General features: G+C 36.1%; 1 protein-coding gene and 2 pseudogenes across 3 annotated transcripts in view; 2 read left to right on the top strand and 1 right to left on the bottom strand.

Annotated features, from left to right (window-relative positions):
* Positions 1 to 426: 426 nt before the first annotated feature.
* HIBADH (3-hydroxyisobutyrate dehydrogenase) overlaps positions 427 to 20,869 on the top strand; it is a 93,765-nt gene continuing 73,322 nt past the window's right edge. The window contains exons 1-4 of one of the 3 annotated variants that reach the window (XM_015589390.2): positions 427 to 662; positions 8,751 to 8,911; positions 16,169 to 16,278; positions 18,163 to 18,284. In XM_015589390.2, coding sequence (XP_015444876.1) covers positions 572 to 662; positions 8,751 to 8,911; positions 16,169 to 16,278; positions 18,163 to 18,284 — 484 coding nt within the window. In that variant the 5' untranslated portion in view covers positions 427 to 571. The other 2 variants (XM_025046897.1, XM_015589391.2) reach the window with 2 other exon arrangements.
* On the bottom strand, positions 7,209 to 7,328 carry LOC112479906 (annotated as a pseudogene).
* Positions 11,253 to 11,371, top strand: LOC112479867 (annotated as a pseudogene).

Genomic DNA, 20,869 nt, shown 5'->3' with positions numbered 1-20,869 from the left:
CGTACTACTGAAGTTAAAAACAGGTCTCATACTTAGAAAATTTGGGAATTTCTTCTCCCGCCTAAAAATTGCAGCAGTAGCTGTAAGTCAAAGTTTAGTACTTGCTTGCGGGGGGGAGGCGTGGAACACACGCAGTTAAACCCTCCGAGGGGGCGGTCCTGAGGGGGGAGGGTGGTCAGGTGCTCGGAGAAGGCTGCAATGAGTGACAGCCCCTGCCTCCCACACGCCCCCTGCGTTTTGGTAAACAAGGAGGATCTCTCTGGCAGTCTGCACACGGGGGCGGAGCTTGGGGGCGGGTCCAGGGCGCCTGATAAGCGGATTCGAGACGCCTCCTATTGGTGGTTCGTGAAGGGCAGAGGACCTGGGAGTCCTGATTGGTCGGCTTCCTGTCCATAAGGCGATTGACGGCCCCTGTGCCGCCAGGCGGATCCTCGCCGAAAGGCCGAGCGTGCGCGCGCGCGGCGCATTGCCGTGCCGTACCGGTGCCTCCCTGCCTCGCTGCGCACACGCGCGGTCAGTGGGCGAGCCGGGAGCGGCGGAGGTCACTGCGGGGAGGCGGGGCGGGGGCAGCATGGCAGCCTCCTTACGGCTCCGTGGAGCCGCCTGCGGCCTCTGGTACTGGCGCCGCGGGCAGCGGCCGGCAGCGGCCAGCCTTGCAGCGGGTAAGGACCTCGCGCCTTCTTCCCCCGTCCTTCCTCCGGCCGCCCGCTTCTCGCGCTGTGACGGCTGAACAGGTCTTTTTTATGGGAGGCGCTGCGGTTGGGTCGGGGCTTAGAACCCAACATTTTGGCTGGTCCCAAGGCCTGGCGTCTCCTGCGGCTGCCGCTCACGACACTAGTGCGTCCCCCCAATACCTTCGCCCCGGATCCAGATGAATGGCGGTCAGCGCCCTTTTCGGAACTTAGGTAGGGCTGGGAAGACCTTGGGGTAAAGGGAGGACTATTGGGGTTCGGGGCGTGCTTCTTTGGAGTTAGTTAGGGGTGCGAGGACAAGTGGAGGGCCCAGCCTCAGGGTACACCCTGAGTGATCTCGCACCCATCCCAGCGACCCCTGGCCTCGAAGCGCTGGCCTTTCAGCGTCCTTAGGGTGCACCGTGGGTGGGCGCGCCCTCACTACAGGGCCGAATTTTTTTTTTTAACCACCATAATCGTACAAGATGGTTTTACACAAGTGATGTCAATACAAACCAAGTGATAAGTCATTCCAGCAGAGTTTGAAGTCATCCTTGACCCTCAAGGCGGGCTTCCTCTCCCCTTTACATTGTACCTGTGCTACTTGAAGATGTCACTTTTCTCACTAATTAACCACACCACTTAAAACGTCCTCAAAATTGTGACCTGAAGCTACCCTCCCTCCCTCACCCCATTACCATTATAGGTTATCGTTTAGGAAGGGAGAGTTTTTGGATCCACAGGGATCTAATCTTTTTCATTTTTCAAATGAACAACTCGAGGCCCCTTGGGCAAGTGAATTGGGGTATCCCAGAAGGATCTAGAAAGTTAGTCCCTGATTCTTCCTAATTCCTGCACCTTCTACCAGGATTCCTCTTTAACTGGAAAATTGGTTGATTTGTGGGTACACTCCCATTGTCTTCCTCTAAAAGTTTGAGAGTTGCAACAGTGCACTGTTTAGCAAAAGCATTCTCAGGATTAAAAAAAAAAAAAAGCCTTGGAATGAAAAAAAATCTTTGCTTAAAAAAACAGCGGGTGGAGAATTGAGTTCTTAACAGCCCCCTTCCTCCCTCTCAGTAAAAGCTAAGCAGAAGAGTGAATTTCCTCTCTGGCTTGGGAAGGCCAGGCTCCCTGTGATGCAGGAGAACAGATGAGGGGGTAGGTAGATGGGATAAAAGGGGTCAAATATGTGGTGACAAGAAAGAAATCTAACTATGGAAGGTGAACACACAATGTCAATATATATGCGCCCTACTGTTAAAATATACAGCTGAAACTTATGTCCCCCTGTGATGCAAGAGAACAGATGTCTGTTAATCACAGTAACAGGATACAAACTCACAGAAACTGCTAAAAGTGTAACTAACCATTGTTTGAGCTACATTTCTTGAGCGAGGAAAATGCCTCGTCGGAGATACTTTAAAATTGATCAGTCACTTTTCCACAGTAGTGTGGCACCAGTTTTCACATGAATGTGCAATTCTTTCCGTTTTGATTAACCAAGGAAGACATATGTGCTGTTTAGAGGTTTTACAAGGTGATCGAATGATATTATAATGAACTTTTGATTCACCCTTTAGAGTTTTGAAAGTTCTTACAATTCATGATAGAAGAGTATGAAGCCCAAGGCTGTAATAGTTGCCTATGTAAGCTGGAATGTTGTTCCACAATGCTGGTTAGATTGCTTTGGCATGTAATCTTCTCTAGGTTCTTTGACCCAAAGATATTGTATGAATGTAGATTTATGATAAATTTTAAACAGTTCTTTTTTGTGATGATTATCTAAAACACTTGAATTGTTTTTACTATGGAATTGTTTTAAATGTTTCTGTTAATATTAGTTTACTACAGAAGTGTTAACTTTTTTGGCATTAGAGTTAAAAAAAAGTCTATGTGCAAGTTTGGAGTCTAGAGCAAAAGAACCATGTTCAAATAGTAATATCAGTGTTCTGAATTCTGTGGGCTGTTTGTCTCCATAGTATAAGATATTTCTATCATAAAGATCCACATAGTTATTTACTATTTAAAAAAAGAACTGAAAGTTGCCAGTTAATAGCACATCTTAATTTTAAAATATTTAAAAGCATCAAAAAAGAATTAGAAAAATGATCAGTATTAAACTATACATATATTACTATTTCATCATTTAATGAAAGTAAGTTTTATAGCTTATCTTAGAAGATAATTAAATTTAATTTCAGACTTCTTTATACAGATAAAATTTACAGATTAGGCCCTCTACAGTCATTGTGACTCACTAACATGTATGTGGAATAATACTTTGTATCATATCTTAACGTGACCACTTGATCAAAGGTGGAATTGGAAAATTAACCAACATTATGTACAGAAATGAGAATAAAACTTTTTTATTGGCCTTTTTCATGTGTAAGAAATCTCCTTTCAAAACAACACATAGCATAAATAAAATGTGTAATGGTATTTTTTTCCCCCTTTACATAGGCTTCTAGGGTTGAAGCTCTGAAAAGATGCACATGACCCTGAGACCAAAAATTGACCTTAACCTTGTGAAATATATTTATTTCTAAAATAACTTGACTCAAACAATAAAGGCCTTTATAGAGTAAGTCACCACCCTTAGTTTAGTAACTCTTAATATTAAGAAAATAGAATGTTTCATGATAAGAGAGGATAAAAAGTATCTTACAATAGAATCTCATAATGTAATGAAAAGAATGCATTCAAAAGACTGGTTATTTTTGTGTAGTGAGATTAACTTTTCCCTATGATTTTATACTTTTTTGTATTTTCCTGTTTTCTACAATGAAATGCATTGCTTTGATTAAGGAAGAAAATCTTTGGAAATGTAAAATGTTTAACCTATTACCAATTTTTGCATTTTGAAACTTAGAAGAGCCTTATTTTTGGTAGCACTTAATGATACTACAATATGGATAACTTTACCCATGTCCCATTCTAGAAAGAGGACATAATCTGTAAATCTGTAATTTTAGAGACTAACTTTGTCAAATTTTCTAACTAGTTTCTTTATCAATCAATGTCACCTTTGTATTGTGTTGACTTTCTGCCATCTTGATTTTAGTTCTGGTCAAACTCTACTATTTATACATGTTGATGTATGTGACTTAAAGGAAGATGCATTATTGAAGTTTGAAAAGTGTTTAGGGTAATGATTTTATTATACTCATTTGAATTTTCACCCTTATAGGAGCATATTCTTCTATATTATGCAAGCATGCTTTCTGATGCATCACCTTAACTAAAAGCTGTATTTCCTCGGATACAGGGCATTCACCTAAAGAAGCCTTTCTCTCTTCTAACACCCTGGCTCTTCTAACCTGCTAAGCAAAAAAGTGGCATTTGGCATAGGACTTGTGCCCCAGTGCTACTTTTTGATAGTAAAAATAGGAAATACTTATTGACTATCACGTGTCATGCACTGTTTAATACTTTACTTGTATTATCTCGAGTAGTCTTCTAAACTAGTTACTCTTGCTGATAAAAATGTCTAGAGAAGTTAAGTAACTTGTTAGTTCAAGGGTGTACATCTAAGAATTGACCTCGCCTGGTTAGGAATCTAGGTCTTTTAAATTCAGAGAAATTTTAACAGCCCCCTTCCTCCCTCTCAGTAAAAGCTAAGCAGAAGAGTGAATTTCCTCTCTGGCTTGGGAAGGCCAGGCTCCCTGTGATGCAGGAGAACAGATGAGGGGGTAGGTAGATGGGATAAAAGGGGTCAAATATGTGGTGACAAGAAAGAAATCTAACTATGGAAGGTGAACACACAATGTCAATATATATGCGCCCTACTGTTAAAATATACAGCTGAAACTTATGTCCCCCTGTGATGCAAGAGAACAGATGTCTGTTAATCACAGTAACAGGATACAAACTCACAGAAACTGCTAAAAGTGTAACTAACCATTGTTTGAGCTACATTTCTTGAGCGAGGAAAATGCCTCGTCGGAGATACTTTAAAATTGATCAGTCACTTTTCCACAGTAGTGTGGCACCAGTTTTCACATGAATGTGCAATTCTTTCCGTTTTGATTAACCAAGGAAGACATATGTGCTGTTTAGAGGTTTTACAAGGTGATCGAATGATATTATAATGAACTTTTGATTCACCCTTTAGAGTTTTGAAAGTTCTTACAATTCATGATAGAAGAGTATGAAGCCCAAGGCTGTAATAGTTGCCTATGTAAGCTGGAATGTTGTTCCACAATGCTGGTTAGATTGCTTTGGCATGTAATCTTCTCTAGGTTCTTTGACCCAAAGATATTGTATGAATGTAGATTTATGATAAATTTTAAACAGTTCTTTTTTGTGATGATTATCTAAAACACTTGAATTGTTTTTACTATGGAATTGTTTTAAATGTTTCTGTTAATATTAGTTTACTACAGAAGTGTTAACTTTTTTGGCATTAGAGTTAAAAAAAAGTCTATGTGCAAGTTTGGAGTCTAGAGCAAAAGAACCATGTTCAAATAGTAATATCAGTGTTCTGAATTCTGTGGGCTGTTTGTCTCCATAGTATAAGATATTTCTATCATAAAGATCCACATAGTTATTTACTATTTAAAAAAAGAACTGAAAGTTGCCAGTTAATAGCACATCTTAATTTTAAAATATTTAAAAGCATCAAAAAAGAATTAGAAAAATGATCAGTATTAAACTATACATATATTACTATTTCATCATTTAATGAAAGTAAGTTTTATAGCTTATCTTAGAAGATAATTAAATTTAATTTCAGACTTCTTTATACAGATAAAATTTACAGATTAGGCCCTCTACAGTCATTGTGACTCACTAACATGTATGTGGAATAATACTTTGTATCATATCTTAACGTGACCACTTGATCAAAGGTGGAATTGGAAAATTAACCAACATTATGTACAGAAATGAGAATAAAACTTTTTTATTGGCCTTTTTCATGTGTAAGAAATCTCCTTTCAAAACAACACATAGCATAAATAAAATGTGTAATGGTATTTTTTTCCCCCTTTACATAGGCTTCTAGGGTTGAAGCTCTGAAAAGATGCACATGACCCTGAGACCAAAAATTGACCTTAACCTTGTGAAATATATTTATTTCTAAAATAACTTGACTCAAACAATAAAGGCCTTTATAGAGTAAGTCACCACCCTTAGTTTAGTAACTCTTAATATTAAGAAAATAGAATGTTTCATGATAAGAGAGGATAAAAAGTATCTTACAATAGAATCTCATAATGTAATGAAAAGAATGCATTCAAAAGACTGGTTATTTTTGTGTAGTGAGATTAACTTTTCCCTATGATTTTATACTTTTTTGTATTTTCCTGTTTTCTACAATGAAATGCATTGCTTTGATTAAGGAAGAAAATCTTTGGAAATGTAAAATGTTTAACCTATTACCAATTTTTGCATTTTGAAACTTAGAAGAGCCTTATTTTTGGTAGCACTTAATGATACTACAATATGGATAACTTTACCCATGTCCCATTCTAGAAAGAGGACATAATCTGTAAATCTGTAATTTTAGAGACTAACTTTGTCAAATTTTCTAACTAGTTTCTTTATCAATCAATGTCACCTTTGTATTGTGTTGACTTTCTGCCATCTTGATTTTAGTTCTGGTCAAACTCTACTATTTATACATGTTGATGTATGTGACTTAAAGGAAGATGCATTATTGAAGTTTGAAAAGTGTTTAGGGTAATGATTTTATTATACTCATTTGAATTTTCACCCTTATAGGAGCATATTCTTCTATATTATGCAAGCATGCTTTCTGATGCATCACCTTAACTAAAAGCTGTATTTCCTCGGATACAGGGCATTCACCTAAAGAAGCCTTTCTCTCTTCTAACACCCTGGCTCTTCTAACCTGCTAAGCAAAAAAGTGGCATTTGGCATAGGACTTGTGCCCCAGTGCTACTTTTTGATAGTAAAAATAGGAAATACTTATTGACTATCACGTGTCATGCACTGTTTAATACTTTACTTGTATTATCTCGAGTAGTCTTCTAAACTAGTTACTCTTGCTGATAAAAATGTCTAGAGAAGTTAAGTAACTTGTTAGTTCAAGGGTGTACATCTAAGAATTGACCTCGCCTGGTTAGGAATCTAGGTCTTTTAAATTCAGAGAAATTCTTAAATATTATCACCGTCAGTAAATAACCTCTTTTCTGACATCGGATTTATTTAATTATACTACCCTTTTTCTAACTTTGCCACAAGCAAAGATGAAATGAAGAGAACTGAGCTTTTCATTAAAGATTTTATCTTCATTGATTTTCATATTGGCCCATCCAGAATCTGAGCCTTATTATTTTTGACCTCAACTTTAGCAAATGATGTCAGCGCTCTACTTCAGCTCTTCTGAGATCTCATCACCAGAAATTGCTAGACTGTCAACATTTCCGAAGCTACTATAGTCTTCTGGTTGGTACAACCCTCCTCTGATTCTTGTTCTACTGACCAAGAATCATCATCATTGACCATCATTGAGCTTCTTGTGGACTAGAAAGTCAGACACAGGACTTCTGTTATATACCCAGTATGTAAAACGCCTACAAGCACCTGGTCTTCCTAGGTGGACTCCCATTCAAGTACTAACCAGGCCTGACCCTGCTTAGCTTCCGAGATCGGATGAGATTGGGCACGTTCAGGATGGCATGGCCCAGTCTGTTAAACTAAGCGCTAGTAAGGTGATGTGGCACGAGAATAACACCCATATTTAATGGAAATGTTAGAGGTGATCAAGTTAAAAAGAAATATGCTTTTAAAAATTTTTTTTGATTTTTGAGTGTGTGTGTGTGTGTGTGGGTGTGTGCGCGCGCGCACGCGTGCACAAGAAGAGCCCTATTAAGCATTAGGGTTTCAAATAATTTGCTTTTAGGAAATCTCATTGCATTTAGACTAAGTTCAAGGAAGAATAGGGACCCATGAGTTGAGAAGACCTGAAACTTAAAAAGAGTGACAATGGTTAGTTGGTGCACTGCATGGTTTTAAAACTGGAGTTCTTGAAAGAAAAAGAAAATATATACGGGGGAAGTGATAGGGGAAGAGGCAAGTGGAGCTACTGCTCTTCTCACTAGACTGAGCTTTTTGAGGGCGAGGCTCATAACTCGCTTATGTCTCTGAGCTCTGTCATAGGACTTCATGCAATACATATTTGTTGAATGGAGTTCTACATCTAGAAACAGAAATATTATCTAATGTTATTTTCATGGTAATGCAAAGCCTACAGTGTGATTTCAAAAAGCCTTTTGCAAAAAAGAAGAAAATCCAATAAAACCAGTATACAGCTTTTTTTAGGAACGATTTTTTTCCCCTTGTAAATGGAAGTGCCTCTTTTCTGAAAGTGCATGAGGTTGCTAGCCCAAGGTCCTGAGATTGTTACTCTTGTCATGTAAAGCCTGTGGAAGTGTCTCCCTCCTCCTAAAACCGCATTTATAAACTGGTGACTTTTGGTTGAAACACATTCTCCTGGGTTAACATTGTATTAAGATTGTTTTTGTTTTCGTTTTTATACCATTGGAGGTGATGGTTTCTATAAATGTGGAGGTGGAAGGTAAAAAACTTTTCTATTCATGGACCTTGTCCAAGATAGAGGTTTTATTGAATACTTTCAGCTTTTTAAATACATATTATTAAAGAAGATAATACAGATATGAGGAATATAGAATATGTCACATAATAGGTAAAGTACATAATAGATATTTTATAAATGATAACATTTTAAAGTTTATTGTTTATGGTAAAGGGATATTCTAGAGGTAGAAAACAGAAGAGATTGCTTAAATATTTATGATTTTTTTCCTGGAGAACTAAATAATTGAAAGTTAGTCTGCTGCACATTGTTGACATCCTTAAATATGATTAGGTCATTCGTTTAAAACTAGCCTTTCAATATTTTAAAAATAGAAAACATCTAAAGATCAGTTCACTAAACCAACCCACAGATACAGAGAACAAGTTGATAGTTGCAAAAGGGGAGAGGGTGGGGAGATGGGTAGAAAAAAATAACGGTTGACTTACTAATGTCAAATGAGTGTTCACAGTAAAAAATGCTACCTGCTCCTGTTGAAAGTAATGCATTGAAATCAGTGTGTTCTAGGTCAATGGCCTCAAAGACTCCAGTTGGATTTGTTGGATTAGGCAACATGGGGAATCCAATGGCAAAAAATCTCATGAAACATGGCTATCCACTCATTATTTATGATGTGTTTCCTGATGCATGCAAAGAGTTTCAAGATGCAGGTGAACAGGTAAGGTCTTTTCTTAAAATTTTGATGTTTAAAAATGAATATACATTCAAATAAGTGACAGCTTCTTAGAGAGCATACCCAATGAAGTTATAAACCTAATTGTAAATTACATATATATAAATATATATATAGTATCTTATTATATACATAATATATATGAGACCATGTATTAATAATTGAATTTAGAGTTTTGTTTTTTTGAGATGAAGGAAATTCTTGTACAAGTTGTAGAGTGGTATCTGAGAGTTGAATGTAATTTTAGAACTGGGAGAATACTAAAAATTCCTGAGAAATATAGAAAAAGGTGAGAAAAAATCAAACAGTAAACTTCTGGATTATAGACTTGAGATAAATACTGAGAAATGCAATGCCTACGTAAAGAGCAGGTTTAGGCAACTTAGAGGCCATTTTCAGAACCGAGTCTTCTCTAACTCCTTCCATCCCATGGGCATGTCACATGGGCATGGCAGCAGTGTGTATGAGGATATGCGTATCATCTTGGAACTTTTCAGAATAGTGTTGTGGCTGCTTATACCCACACAGTCTCTGAATACTGATACTGTACCACCAGTTCAGCAAAGCTTACAAATTGTGGTAAGTCTAAGGAAAAAGAGTTTCATCAGTTTTTAGTAAAATGTGCATTATATTAGGTGAGAAGGCAGTTAGGGAAGTTCTCCCTAAAGACATTTAGCCAGATATCAGAATAAAAAGCCTTTATCCAGATGAAGAACAGGGATTAAGAAGAAATTTTCTTTAAAAGTGGAAGCCTCTAGAGATATTTACTTAGGTCAACAGGTATAGGTTGAGTAAGTACCATGTGTCCAGAAGTCCACCTAGTGCTGTGGAGAATAAAACAGTTTGAGCCAGATGTGGCAAGACTAAATATTACAAGGAAATTTCTACTGAAATTGTATTTTGACTATAATAAAATGCTGAAATGGTTTTTGAGGAGGGAAAAATAAGTAACTGTTGAAAGTCATTTCATTTATGGTAGGGAGCTACATCAATATTGTGTATAATCTTTGCTCACCTGCAAACAAATGATGGTCTGAAATGAAAGTCGTGGAGACAAGATCTCTCAGATTCCTGAAAATAAAGAAGGTTCTAGGACACAGACTCAGTTATTAGATTTTCCTCTTTCCCCCTTTTCCTTGAGATATGTGAGTGGGTTCTGGGTAGTTGCCCTTCCCAAGTTGGTGAAGAATGAAGACTTGTTTTAGCTTGTGTCTGCACTTCTCACCCTTGGGAAAAGTTTTGTGTGTGGTTCACACTGAAGCAGCAAGCCTGGGAGGCAGAACCCTTTTTCCCACATCCCACCTCCCTCACATCTCTGACTTTAAGAGGCCCTCTGAGCACTGATTATAATAACAGAAGTGGAGAGTAGGAGAATGTGAAACTTAGATGAATGAAGGGAGAAGGATAAAGGGTAAAAAACTTTGGGCCTGAAGGGAAGTATCATGTCCTAATAAACTGAAAAGTTTGTTGATAAACTGTTTATGCTGGCAGCTTAAACATTCCAAAAAGTGGCAATGTCATTTGAACAAGTGGGATTTCCTAAGAGCACTGTCTTAAAAGATAACATTAATTTGGATGAATAAATCCTGATATATTAAAACATCAGTATTATTTCATGGTTATATTTAGTTTTAAAAAATGTTGGATAAAAGAAAAAATGAGTTTCATCCTACTACTACCAGGTGAAGACGAGGTGTGGGATGGAGTAGAAAAATGTAGGTGAAAACTTTGAAACTTCTTTCCATTGTGCATAATAGTGTAATAAAAGGAGTAAGTGTTCAAAAATTCAGAATTTATTTGAGTTTGATACTTACATTTTAAGGACAGATGTCCCCCTAATATTACTATGTCAAGGATGCTGAAGAAAACATTTTTTTTTTCCTCCCAAAGATGGCAGAACCCCTGGCTGGCTGATTTCTAATGTCTACTGTGTTTTTAGTGGGACATTTTCAAGGAGAGATAGTACCAGAGAGGCATGTTTGGGTCAAAAAGCCATCAACTGGTTCTAAAGAACTTTGGACATCTTGATGAAGTTCTTTTTCTTTTTTTAAAAGCAAATACTGAGGATTTATTGTCTCATAACTGAAGAGTTGGGAGTGATCTGAACCCAGGCACAGCTGCGTTTTTGGCAGATGTAAGCAGCTTGCTTTCTGTCTGCCAAGGCTCTGCTTTTCTCAGGCTCCTCCCTCCCCTCCACGTGCAAGTCGGCTACAGGGTGAAGAGGTGCTTTGGAATCTTCCAGCCCTGGAGATTTTTCTTCAAGCTCTAGCTAGTAGGGAAAAATACTACATGGGTTCTGAAGGGAATAAAAACTTTGACGTGTTAAGTCTACAGTCATGCCACCCAGAACAAGCCTGATTCCATCTAATTTTGGGTGCTAAGCAGGGTTGGGCCTGGTTAGTACTTGGATGGGAGACCACCTAGGAAGACCAGGCACTGTAGTCATAAAAAAAAAATAATAATACTAAGGAGTTGTAAGCTGACAAGGTCATTGCAATCTATGAGGTCAACAAAGGGTTGCCTTGCCAAAAATAAATAAATAAATAAATAAATAAATATATATGTATATGTAATAAAACTTCGACATGTTAAATATGTTTTACAGTGACTGGTTGTATTTAACTAACATATTTATGGCTTTAAGTGTTAACCTATTCTTAATAGGGCATTTATAATTGGTGAAATATGTTATTTGTGGTCATTTCCATAAAAAGTTTGGGTATTCTTTCAGTATCTCTTTATTATATCCTTATTTCTATTGAAAACTGAGATTTAACCTATAATGTATCATTTCAAATTTTAACATCTTTTCTGAGAATGTAACCCATTATCAAGCCTTTATATATTAGAAATCACAAATCAATAAATGGTGAATGTAGTAGTTTAAAAACATAAAGCCTGGAACCAGACTGCCTGGGTTCAATTCTGAGCTCTACCATGTACTGGCTGTGTGACTTCAGACAGATTATTTCACCTCTGTTTAAATTTTCTCATCTTATAAAGTGGGGATAATAATAGTACCTTGCTCTTAGTCCTAGGGAACTTGACGCATAGAAAGTGCTATAACTGCTATTACTACTATTACTACCGTTCTTAAGGTTTTTGTGTGTACCACATTTCACCCCAGTCATCACTCCTAACATAGAAACATACGACTGCCTTGGCCGAGTCACTGAGTCCAGAATGCTTTGGAAGAGAATTATAGACATTTTAAAATGAAAGAATGATGATACAAATTAAAACCAAACTAGATGATGATGATTTGACAGCATCCCTGCTTAATATATTCTGTACCATCCCTTCCACCTCACTTTTATTTTGCAGAAGATACCGATTTCTCTTCATAAGCGGTACCATCAAGGGCATGTGACTTGGGCTTCATTTTTATTTTTATTGTCCAGGAATTTCTTTGGAGATGCAGCTGCTCTGCTGAGAGTCTTGCACCATTTCTGCCTGAGTTTTCTGGTTGAACTAGGCTTAATTTGAGACTTTCTTTTGTTTTCTCTTTAAAAACTTGGAAGCCACCCCATCATTCCTCGATTGTAAGGCTGAGCATGTCTGGTTAAGTAATTCCCTTGGGGTCTAATCTGGCATCCCTTCACGTCTTGTTAAATGAGAACTTTGAAAACCTCTTGCTGAAGTAGCCTCCATCATTGTTGACCAAATGTTTCAAGATGTAGGCACAAACTGTTTTTTGTCAGTTTTTCAAGTGTAGTATAATTTTGAAGTGACAGTATACTTTTCTACTTGGAAAGATTAAAGAACACCAAGTAGCAAGTTGAACCAGGGTCATGTTCATCTCGTTTCTTTGCAAGTTTCTCTTACCCAATTACTTGGAAGCAGGGCTAAGCTTGATTTGTGTGACTGTAGAGACAAGTGGGATGTTTCTCTTTATATAAAGCAACTAGTTAACAGTTGTCTCCTTCCAATGGATATGTATAAAGGAGGTTCAATTACTTCAGATTACTGTGGGCTCCGATGCCCCCATCCTTCCTCCTTCTCATCCAGCAAAGCAGATTTTGTGTTTAATCTATCCAGTCTTCTACTCTTTGTATTGCACACCTGCCATTGATGTGTGCCAGCATTTAGATTAATCTAAATTCAGAGAAATTGACTGCAAAAACTTTTAAAAACCATAGATATCGTGATACCCAAGGGAACCAATCTCCTTTGGTCAAAATTGAAGTAATGGAAAGGTAGATTCATCTTAATTCATAATAGCATAAGAATGAGACAGTTAGAATTAGCAAGAGGTCTTTTTGAAATGGCCGTGATGGTCAGAGCAGAGCCATGCAGAGTCAGCCAGGTCAGCGACCGTCCACAGATGTGGAGGTGTAGAAGATGCCTGTTGATGCTGTGTGTTTCTGCTGAGTCATTGCACATGTTTCTTGTCCTGTCAGCCCTTTTCCACGGAGACTATACCTTCCTAAAACTTAAGGGTACTAAACGTGAAAATTTTCTTTGCCAAAATTTCCTTTCTGTTTGGAGATAGAAACTCTTAAAGAAAACCCAAATCACTATTCTTATTTTGTAAATTCAGAAACTGAAGCCAGAGAGGTTAAGTAATTTGCACAAAATCACACATGACTTAGTGGCTGAGCTGTAACTAGATCTGGGTCTGTGGCTTCCCAAATTAGTGTTCCTTTCACTGATCCATGCTGTCTTTGCTTATCCATTCAATTAGCAAATGTAATTGAAGGGCCTCTAATTAGTTTGGCTCCTAAAGGCTTTTGTGGTTAATGTCAGACAGGCAACAAGGTTCCCTGCCCCAGCTTTTGAGTCTTGGCCAAATCTTGTCAGTCAGTTGTTTTAGAGTCTTGAAGTTATCACGTGGAAGGCAAGGTGATTTGACTAGCTGGACACACGTCTGTCTATCTGTCTAACAAACATGCCTTCTGTAGTGCTTAGAGACTTATTATACTGTACCAAATGTATATAATTATTAGATATGGAGCAGTTGTGGCCAGTACAGTGGTGACATTCCAGCTATCACTATCATTGTGTGTATTTTCCGGGCCTGTGAGCTTTGACACTACTGTCCTGTATAATTGAGGGGTTAGCGGTCCTCTGGCAACCCAAGCTTTCCAAGAAGCAGATGCTCGGGAAGCAGGGGGCTGATAGGCCACCCCGTGCACTTGGCTGTTGCATGAACTGGCAGTGCCAATTCATGGGCATGAGAAGCTTAGAGGTGTGAAGTATCCTTAGATCTGTGAGCTAATTGTTGGTGCCCCTCAGGGCACCTCTCGAGTAGTCATCTGGATGGAATTGAATTTCCTTCAATGGAAGAGCCTTTCTCAATTCCCAAGAGAAAGACTGAAAGTAACTCTCAGACCTCAGGGTTTACTGCAGCCCCTGAGAGATCTGGAGAGATGGAATTGGAATAGAAGGCCAACGAAAGATTTGCTACTGTTTTGCATTGTGTTTATTACTTCATTTAAATAGGGATGAACAGATGGGGCTCTCTAAGGAACCCGTATTCTTGATACAGTCCAGTAGAGAACTAGGACTCCTATAATTTTTCCTTATCTCTTCATCTTACTGAGCTGTGTTTTTCTTGATTAAACTTGAACTGTTTGCCAGGAAATAGTAGCCTCTTCTTGAAACTCAGTATTTATATGGGTGTAGGAAAGGTTTTTATTTAATCTAAGTATTTCTTTGTAATTGGACAGAAATTTTTTTTCCAGAATTATTTGTGGAGAATTCCCGTTATATATCAAAATATACATGTTAAATATGCCACATTGTAGACTCTAAAATGCTGTATTATGAAACACTGAGAGAGAATATCTCTTATTTGTTTTATTTTAGGATCTGAGATGTTTTATATTATCATTTAATGTTAATAACAAAGTGCTAGGATACATGAGTGTCTGCAGTTTTAACATATGAAATTATGTTAGAACCATATTTATTTATCTCGAATTTGATTTAGAAGCTGGTAGTCTGTTGTGGATAATTGAAATGTAATTACTTCTAGCTCATAATATTTAGATTACACTCTGTTTGGCTTCTCATTCTTTCACTTTCATCAACTGTACATCAAAGGCAAAAAGAAAATGGTATACATACTTCCACCACATGAAAAGTGAAGGCATTCTCATTCCAAAGATGCTTACATGTCACTTCACATTTCGTAGTAGAAAATATGTCAATTTCTAATACACATGTCAATCATTCTATGGAGAAATCTTCGATTATCTTCCTGATAGTCTTTTTTTTTTTTTTTTTTTTTTTTTTTAAAAAAAAAACTTTTAAGGGGACTTTCGCCACATGGGGGAATGATTTTTTTTTTTTTAAGAGAAAAAGCTTTACAGGAGCATTCGTCACAATTGGGGTGATAGATTCTTTCTGTTAAAGGAGAGTTTGAGTCAAGGAGTGAGCTCCTCGTGATTTCTGACTTCTCTGGTTGCTTACTGGCCAGGTGAAGCAAGGTGTATATATGTGAGAGAGCGCAGGGCGTTGGGCGAATGTGAGTGAAGGTGCGTACACCCACACATACATACACACACAGACAGAGGATGGGTAGAACAACTCGGTAGCCTGTCTGTAGTCATCACTGAAGCAGAAATGAGGGTTGAAATGAGAGCATACCTTGATGTCTTTTCTTATGTCTCTCCTGTATGTATAGTTTCCACATGAGTCCTGATAGCTCACGCTCTCAGCCTTTATGGTGGCACTCACAGTCAATGCAGGAAGTGCTCGTGTCGTTTTTCTGACATTTTCTTTTCTGAAACAGCCTAAATTTTTTCCCCCTTGAAAATAGAGACTGGAGGATGGTGGTGATTGGGGCTTGATCATTTTACTAGGGGATTTTGCTGCCCATTGAAATCATGGATGAATCCTATAGTTCAGCCACCAGTCCCTGTTGTATTAGAATGTTTTTCTTGGTCAAAACATCTACCAAAAACTATGTTGTTTAAGAATCCAAGTTGGAGGAATCCATGAGAAGTGTGTCTGTTCCCAGGACTGTTGGGTTTTGCCCTTTCCTCCTTAACTCACTTCACACTTTTTAAAATAAACAGTAGATTTGATTCCATAGAAACTATATCTCTATGTGTGTAAGGAATGGATCCTCTATTTTAGGCAGTAAGCTTTTTTTTTTTTGTCATTTAGAAACAAGGATTAGTTTTTATTCGCTGTCACTGATATCTATATGCATAAACAGCGGATCCTACTTGTGTTCTATAAACTGCTTACATTTTAATTTAAGTTATTTGCCTTTTTGATTTTTTTTTTTTAAAGGTAGTGTCTTCCCCAGAAGATGTAGCTGAAAAAGCTGACAGAATTATTACAGTGTTGCCCACCAGTATTAATGCAATAGAAGCTTATTCTGGAGCAAATGGAATTCTAAAGTATGTATTTCTCAACTGTGGATATTTTCTTATTATGACAGTTCATGAATTTCTCAGTTGTTAGAACTATTAAGAAATTACAATTATGTTCGTTAAAACTTTTCATACTGTTTTCTTAAAAGTGAATGGCGTGGTCTCTCATTATAAAATTGTTTTTTTCACTGAAGTCAAGTATGTGACTTTTGGGAATACAGTTTTTTTTTTTTTTTTGCTTCTGTTTCTTTCTTTTAACTCTTGCATTAAACTTATGCTTTCATTGGTAACATGTTTAAGAGACTTTTAAAGCTTGCATTTTAAACTGTACAAATGTTACAAGTATAAAATGGTTTATAGAAATTCAGGAAAAGGTTTCTATGAAAAATAAAACCAAACATTGGAAAGAACACCATTATTTAACATTTTATTATATAATAAAAAGTTATTGTATGTCCTCTGGGCTAGTACATCTGTAGTAAGAACTTTGAGAAGTTGGATTTAAAGGTTAGCAGTAGCTCTTTATATAAAACATAATTTAGGTCCGAGTTTCCTAGCCAGTGCCTAGCTTCCCTGGTTTTGAGGACCTTTTGGTTAATTGCTGCCTGTTGCCAAACCCTTGTGGTCGTGTTAGGGTGACAGTGGTCGAATTCCCAATTTAGTTTTCTGGACTTACTGGTTCCTGTTTCTAACATGTTTTGTTGTCGAATTTCAGCAAAGAGCTAGAACAAATTAGTAGGCCCTGTAGGCACATGAAGGACTAAAAAGAAAGGGTTTAATTTCATGGAGCTATAAGACATGAAATTTGAGGTTTTTGAAGATTGAATTGCTTTGGAAAACTAACAAACTTGTAAGCAAAAGACACTTGGATATTAGGCAGAAAACTGATAAGATAAATGTTTAGATTCCTGGGAAGGTTGAAAGACACTTATTTTGGATGGAGCCCTCAGGCCCACAGTGTGTGTGGTCCTGAGGTGATCAAGCTGTCTTATTACCTAGTCCCAATTATGGCCCTGCTTTACCTCTCAAGGAGAAGTTACTAAAAACTTGTGTGGAGACAAATCCTATGTTTATTAACTTCCTTTACTAAGGAATATGGTGGCCAACTACTCAAGCAATCCTGTTGAGGAAGTGCTTTGAAAGAGTTTGGTTTTACACTGAACTGTGATTTGCTTCTCATGGGTGGTTCTTTTCTTCCGGGTCAGGGTCATTTCCCCATAGCCAGTGCATATATAGGTTTTGAGACAATTTCCCATTTCCTTAAAGATTTAAGATCTTTAAAAATATTAATATCACAAAAGACTGGTCAACTTAATTCTTGTTTTTTTTAGATTACATAAAGTGAAACTCTACATATCAAGGTGATCTATAATAGAGTATGCTGTTTTATTTATTTTTTTCCTGTGGAATATATAGTCATTGTATTTGGACCAGATCAATTTATATGTCTAAAATTGTTATAAGCCTTTGTATGCTATTTTTTTTCTAGGAAGATTTTGACCCAGCTACTTTACAAACAAAAAATTTAAATTCTACCAAATACTTTTTTTTTTAAGTTAATAGGTATTTTGAATTGCTTAAATCTTAGCTTACCTGTGTTATTATGGTTAGCATGTATTTCACCTAAAACTGGAATTTATACCATATAGTTTATTAGATTATTTGGGTTTGTTTGATAGAGTTTGGGTTTGCTTTGAGCTATAATTGATCTGAAAACGAATTTGAGATTTTGAACCAGTTCTAACAATGTTTTTAATACTAAACCAAAGAACTTCTTGATACCTGGCAGCTTTTAGCAGATTCTGATTCTATAGGTTGTTGCGTGAGATGTTTCTTCAGCAGTGTAAGCTGTATTTTTAAACTACAAAACTATAATTTTTAAAAAACTGTATTTTTCCTTATTTTACTTAGAAAAGTGAAGAAAGGCTCACTGTTAATAGATTCAAGTACTATTGATCCTGCGGTTTCAAAAGAATTGGCCAAAGAAGCTGAGAAAATGGGAGCAGTTTTCATGGATGCCCCTGTTTCTGGTGGTAAGTGGTAGCTAAAAAATATGCACACCTATTTCTGTTTGTCAAGAGTAGTGATTAAAGTTTTGTGATACCCAGGATATATCCAGTTATTTTTAGACCTGTTACAGGGATTCTCAATTCCCTCATTAAAAATAAAAACAAACCAAAATAACTTTTTTAGTGCTCTCAAAATACATTGCTTATTCTCAGTTCAGATAAAAGGATGTCACAACTTTGAAGAGCTATAAATTTTTGGTCCAGATTTTTGTGGGTAGGGATAGAACAATTCCTAGAAAATTTAACTTTTCAGAACAGATTTAAGAAATAATTAGCTTGAATATCTTTATAACTATTAAAGAAATTTAAGAAGTGGTAAAAAAGAAATATTTCACAAGGGAAATGTTAGGCTCAGATGATTTTACAGTTGAATGTTACCAAAATTTCAAAGAGCAGAGCATCTCAAAATTATACAAACAATAGAAAAAGAGAAAATGCTTTCCAACTCATTCTACAAGACCTGTATAACTCTGATATTTTAACCAGACAGAATGATTATGAGAGAAAAATCATACGTCTATATCAGTCATGAATATAAAAATAAAAACTTAAAAGTATATTAGCAAACTAAATTCAACAATGTATAAAAGAGATCAAACACTACAACTAAGTTTGGTTTATCTCATATATGCACAGATGTTTTAATATTAGAAAATCTATAAATATATTTCATCACATTAATGTACTTAGAAATCATATGATCATTTCAATCAGGGGAAAAGGAGACCGAATAAAATTCTAAAAGCTTATTATTATATCAAATATTAATAGTATCTGGGTATTTTAGAATGGTAAGATTATGATTATGATTTTTCCATAATTTCTAAATTTTCCAGAATAATTGCATAATCGAATACCATATGTGTACACACACACGCACACATATTTGTATACATATATAACTTAACAGTATAGCAGTAGACAGTGGAATAGCATTTTTATTCTAATTATATTAAACTTGATTGTAGGCTTTGGAATTAAATAACAAAATAGATTAAATCAGTTTCTATTTTTTCATAAAGAACCTAATGGCCTTGTTGGAAAGGCATTTTATATCCCAAACCATTTTTGAATATAGGTGGAGGTATAAGTAATTATTAGGCCTTCTAATTGTTATACTGAATTGGTTAAGTAGGTTTTAGGTATAAATGTTTATAATGTAGTATAGGCACTTTGATCACAAAACTTGGTGTTAGTGGTTTTTTTATAGAATGAAATTAAACTGAACAGTTCTTTCTTCTTTGAGTGGTTCTGTATTTGAATTTGAAAATTGATATGGTACATATGATCTTGCTTTTGATTGATGATCTTTTGTTTCATGAGTATAGCCTGAAATTATCACTTAATAATAAAGAATACCAATTTGATTTTTAAATGTTATTTTAACTTTTAAGCTATAGTCTTCTTTGAGATAAAAGTTTGAAATTACTCTTTTGTTCCTCTTACTGTTAAACCCGAGTTTGTAGTTTCAGGGTGCAAAAATTCTAATTTATGGTAGTGAATATACTTGAATTTGAACTATATAGTAGATTGAAAGCTTTGTGCAGAGGTGGTTTGTGCTAATTTATTGTTTGACACATGATCATTATGTCATTTGTAATAGAAGTATGTAATAGAGGCTTATATTTGTCTTCTCATAGTAATTAGTTTTATATTTTTAAATGGCTCCACTTTCTCAGAGGAAACTTTCTGTAAGTTAAATAGGCTGGTTTAAAAATCATTACATTTTAACTAAATAAAATTAAGGAGAAGGGACTCGGGGTTAGATACCCATGATGAGGACCCCACAATTTTATAGAGATTCTATATTCATCGGTCTTAAAACGTGGAATATTTGAGGTAATTTGAATAAAACCTAAAATGTTCCCCCATTTTATCCATTTCTCTTCACTCTTTATCTGTTCCTTATCTTAGACTTTAAAAACATGCATTTACATGTATTTATGTAGAGATATTATATAGTAGTAGTATTCTAAAAGTATAAATGAGAACTTATCTCTAATTCTGTGGTTAGCATTTTAGAGAGTTTTTTTTTTTTTAACCCAGTATAGAGTGTATAGATAAGCCATATAGATTTTTGAGCAAGTGATTGGTTTCTTTATTCCAGCCTTTTCTTCTGCTTCCCGGTAAATATTATTCTGGGGAGTAAAATGAAAAAAAATCATTGCTCTATCACTTTACCAGCCCATAGAGTAATAGACTGAAGGTTTTCTCCAAGTTTCATTTTGATATTTATTAGACCCACCATATAGCAGCTCCTTTGTACATCATCCTTATTTCAAATAATATAATTTTATTTGAGTTCTATATGACTTTTAAAAATAAAAAGCAGATGTTGCTTAAACTGTTAGAATTATCATCCTGAAACCTGAAATTATCATCCTGTGGATAACTGTTTTATACTTATATAGTTAGCACTTTACAGTATAGATATTACCTTGTAAAGTACTTTGGCATGCTTCATCAAATTTGGTGCTTTCTTTTGAAGCTGTCAAACCGTACATGTCTTTATCAAAGCCCACATTCTATTATATTTATAGGCATTGATT

This window comes from Pteropus alecto, unplaced genomic scaffold (assembly GCF_000325575.1).
Source record: "Pteropus alecto unplaced genomic scaffold, ASM32557v1 scaffold21, whole genome shotgun sequence".
NCBI classification, from domain to species: Eukaryota; Metazoa; Chordata; class Mammalia; order Chiroptera; family Pteropodidae; genus Pteropus; species Pteropus alecto.
This window is presented reverse-complemented; position numbering and strand designations above follow the sequence as displayed.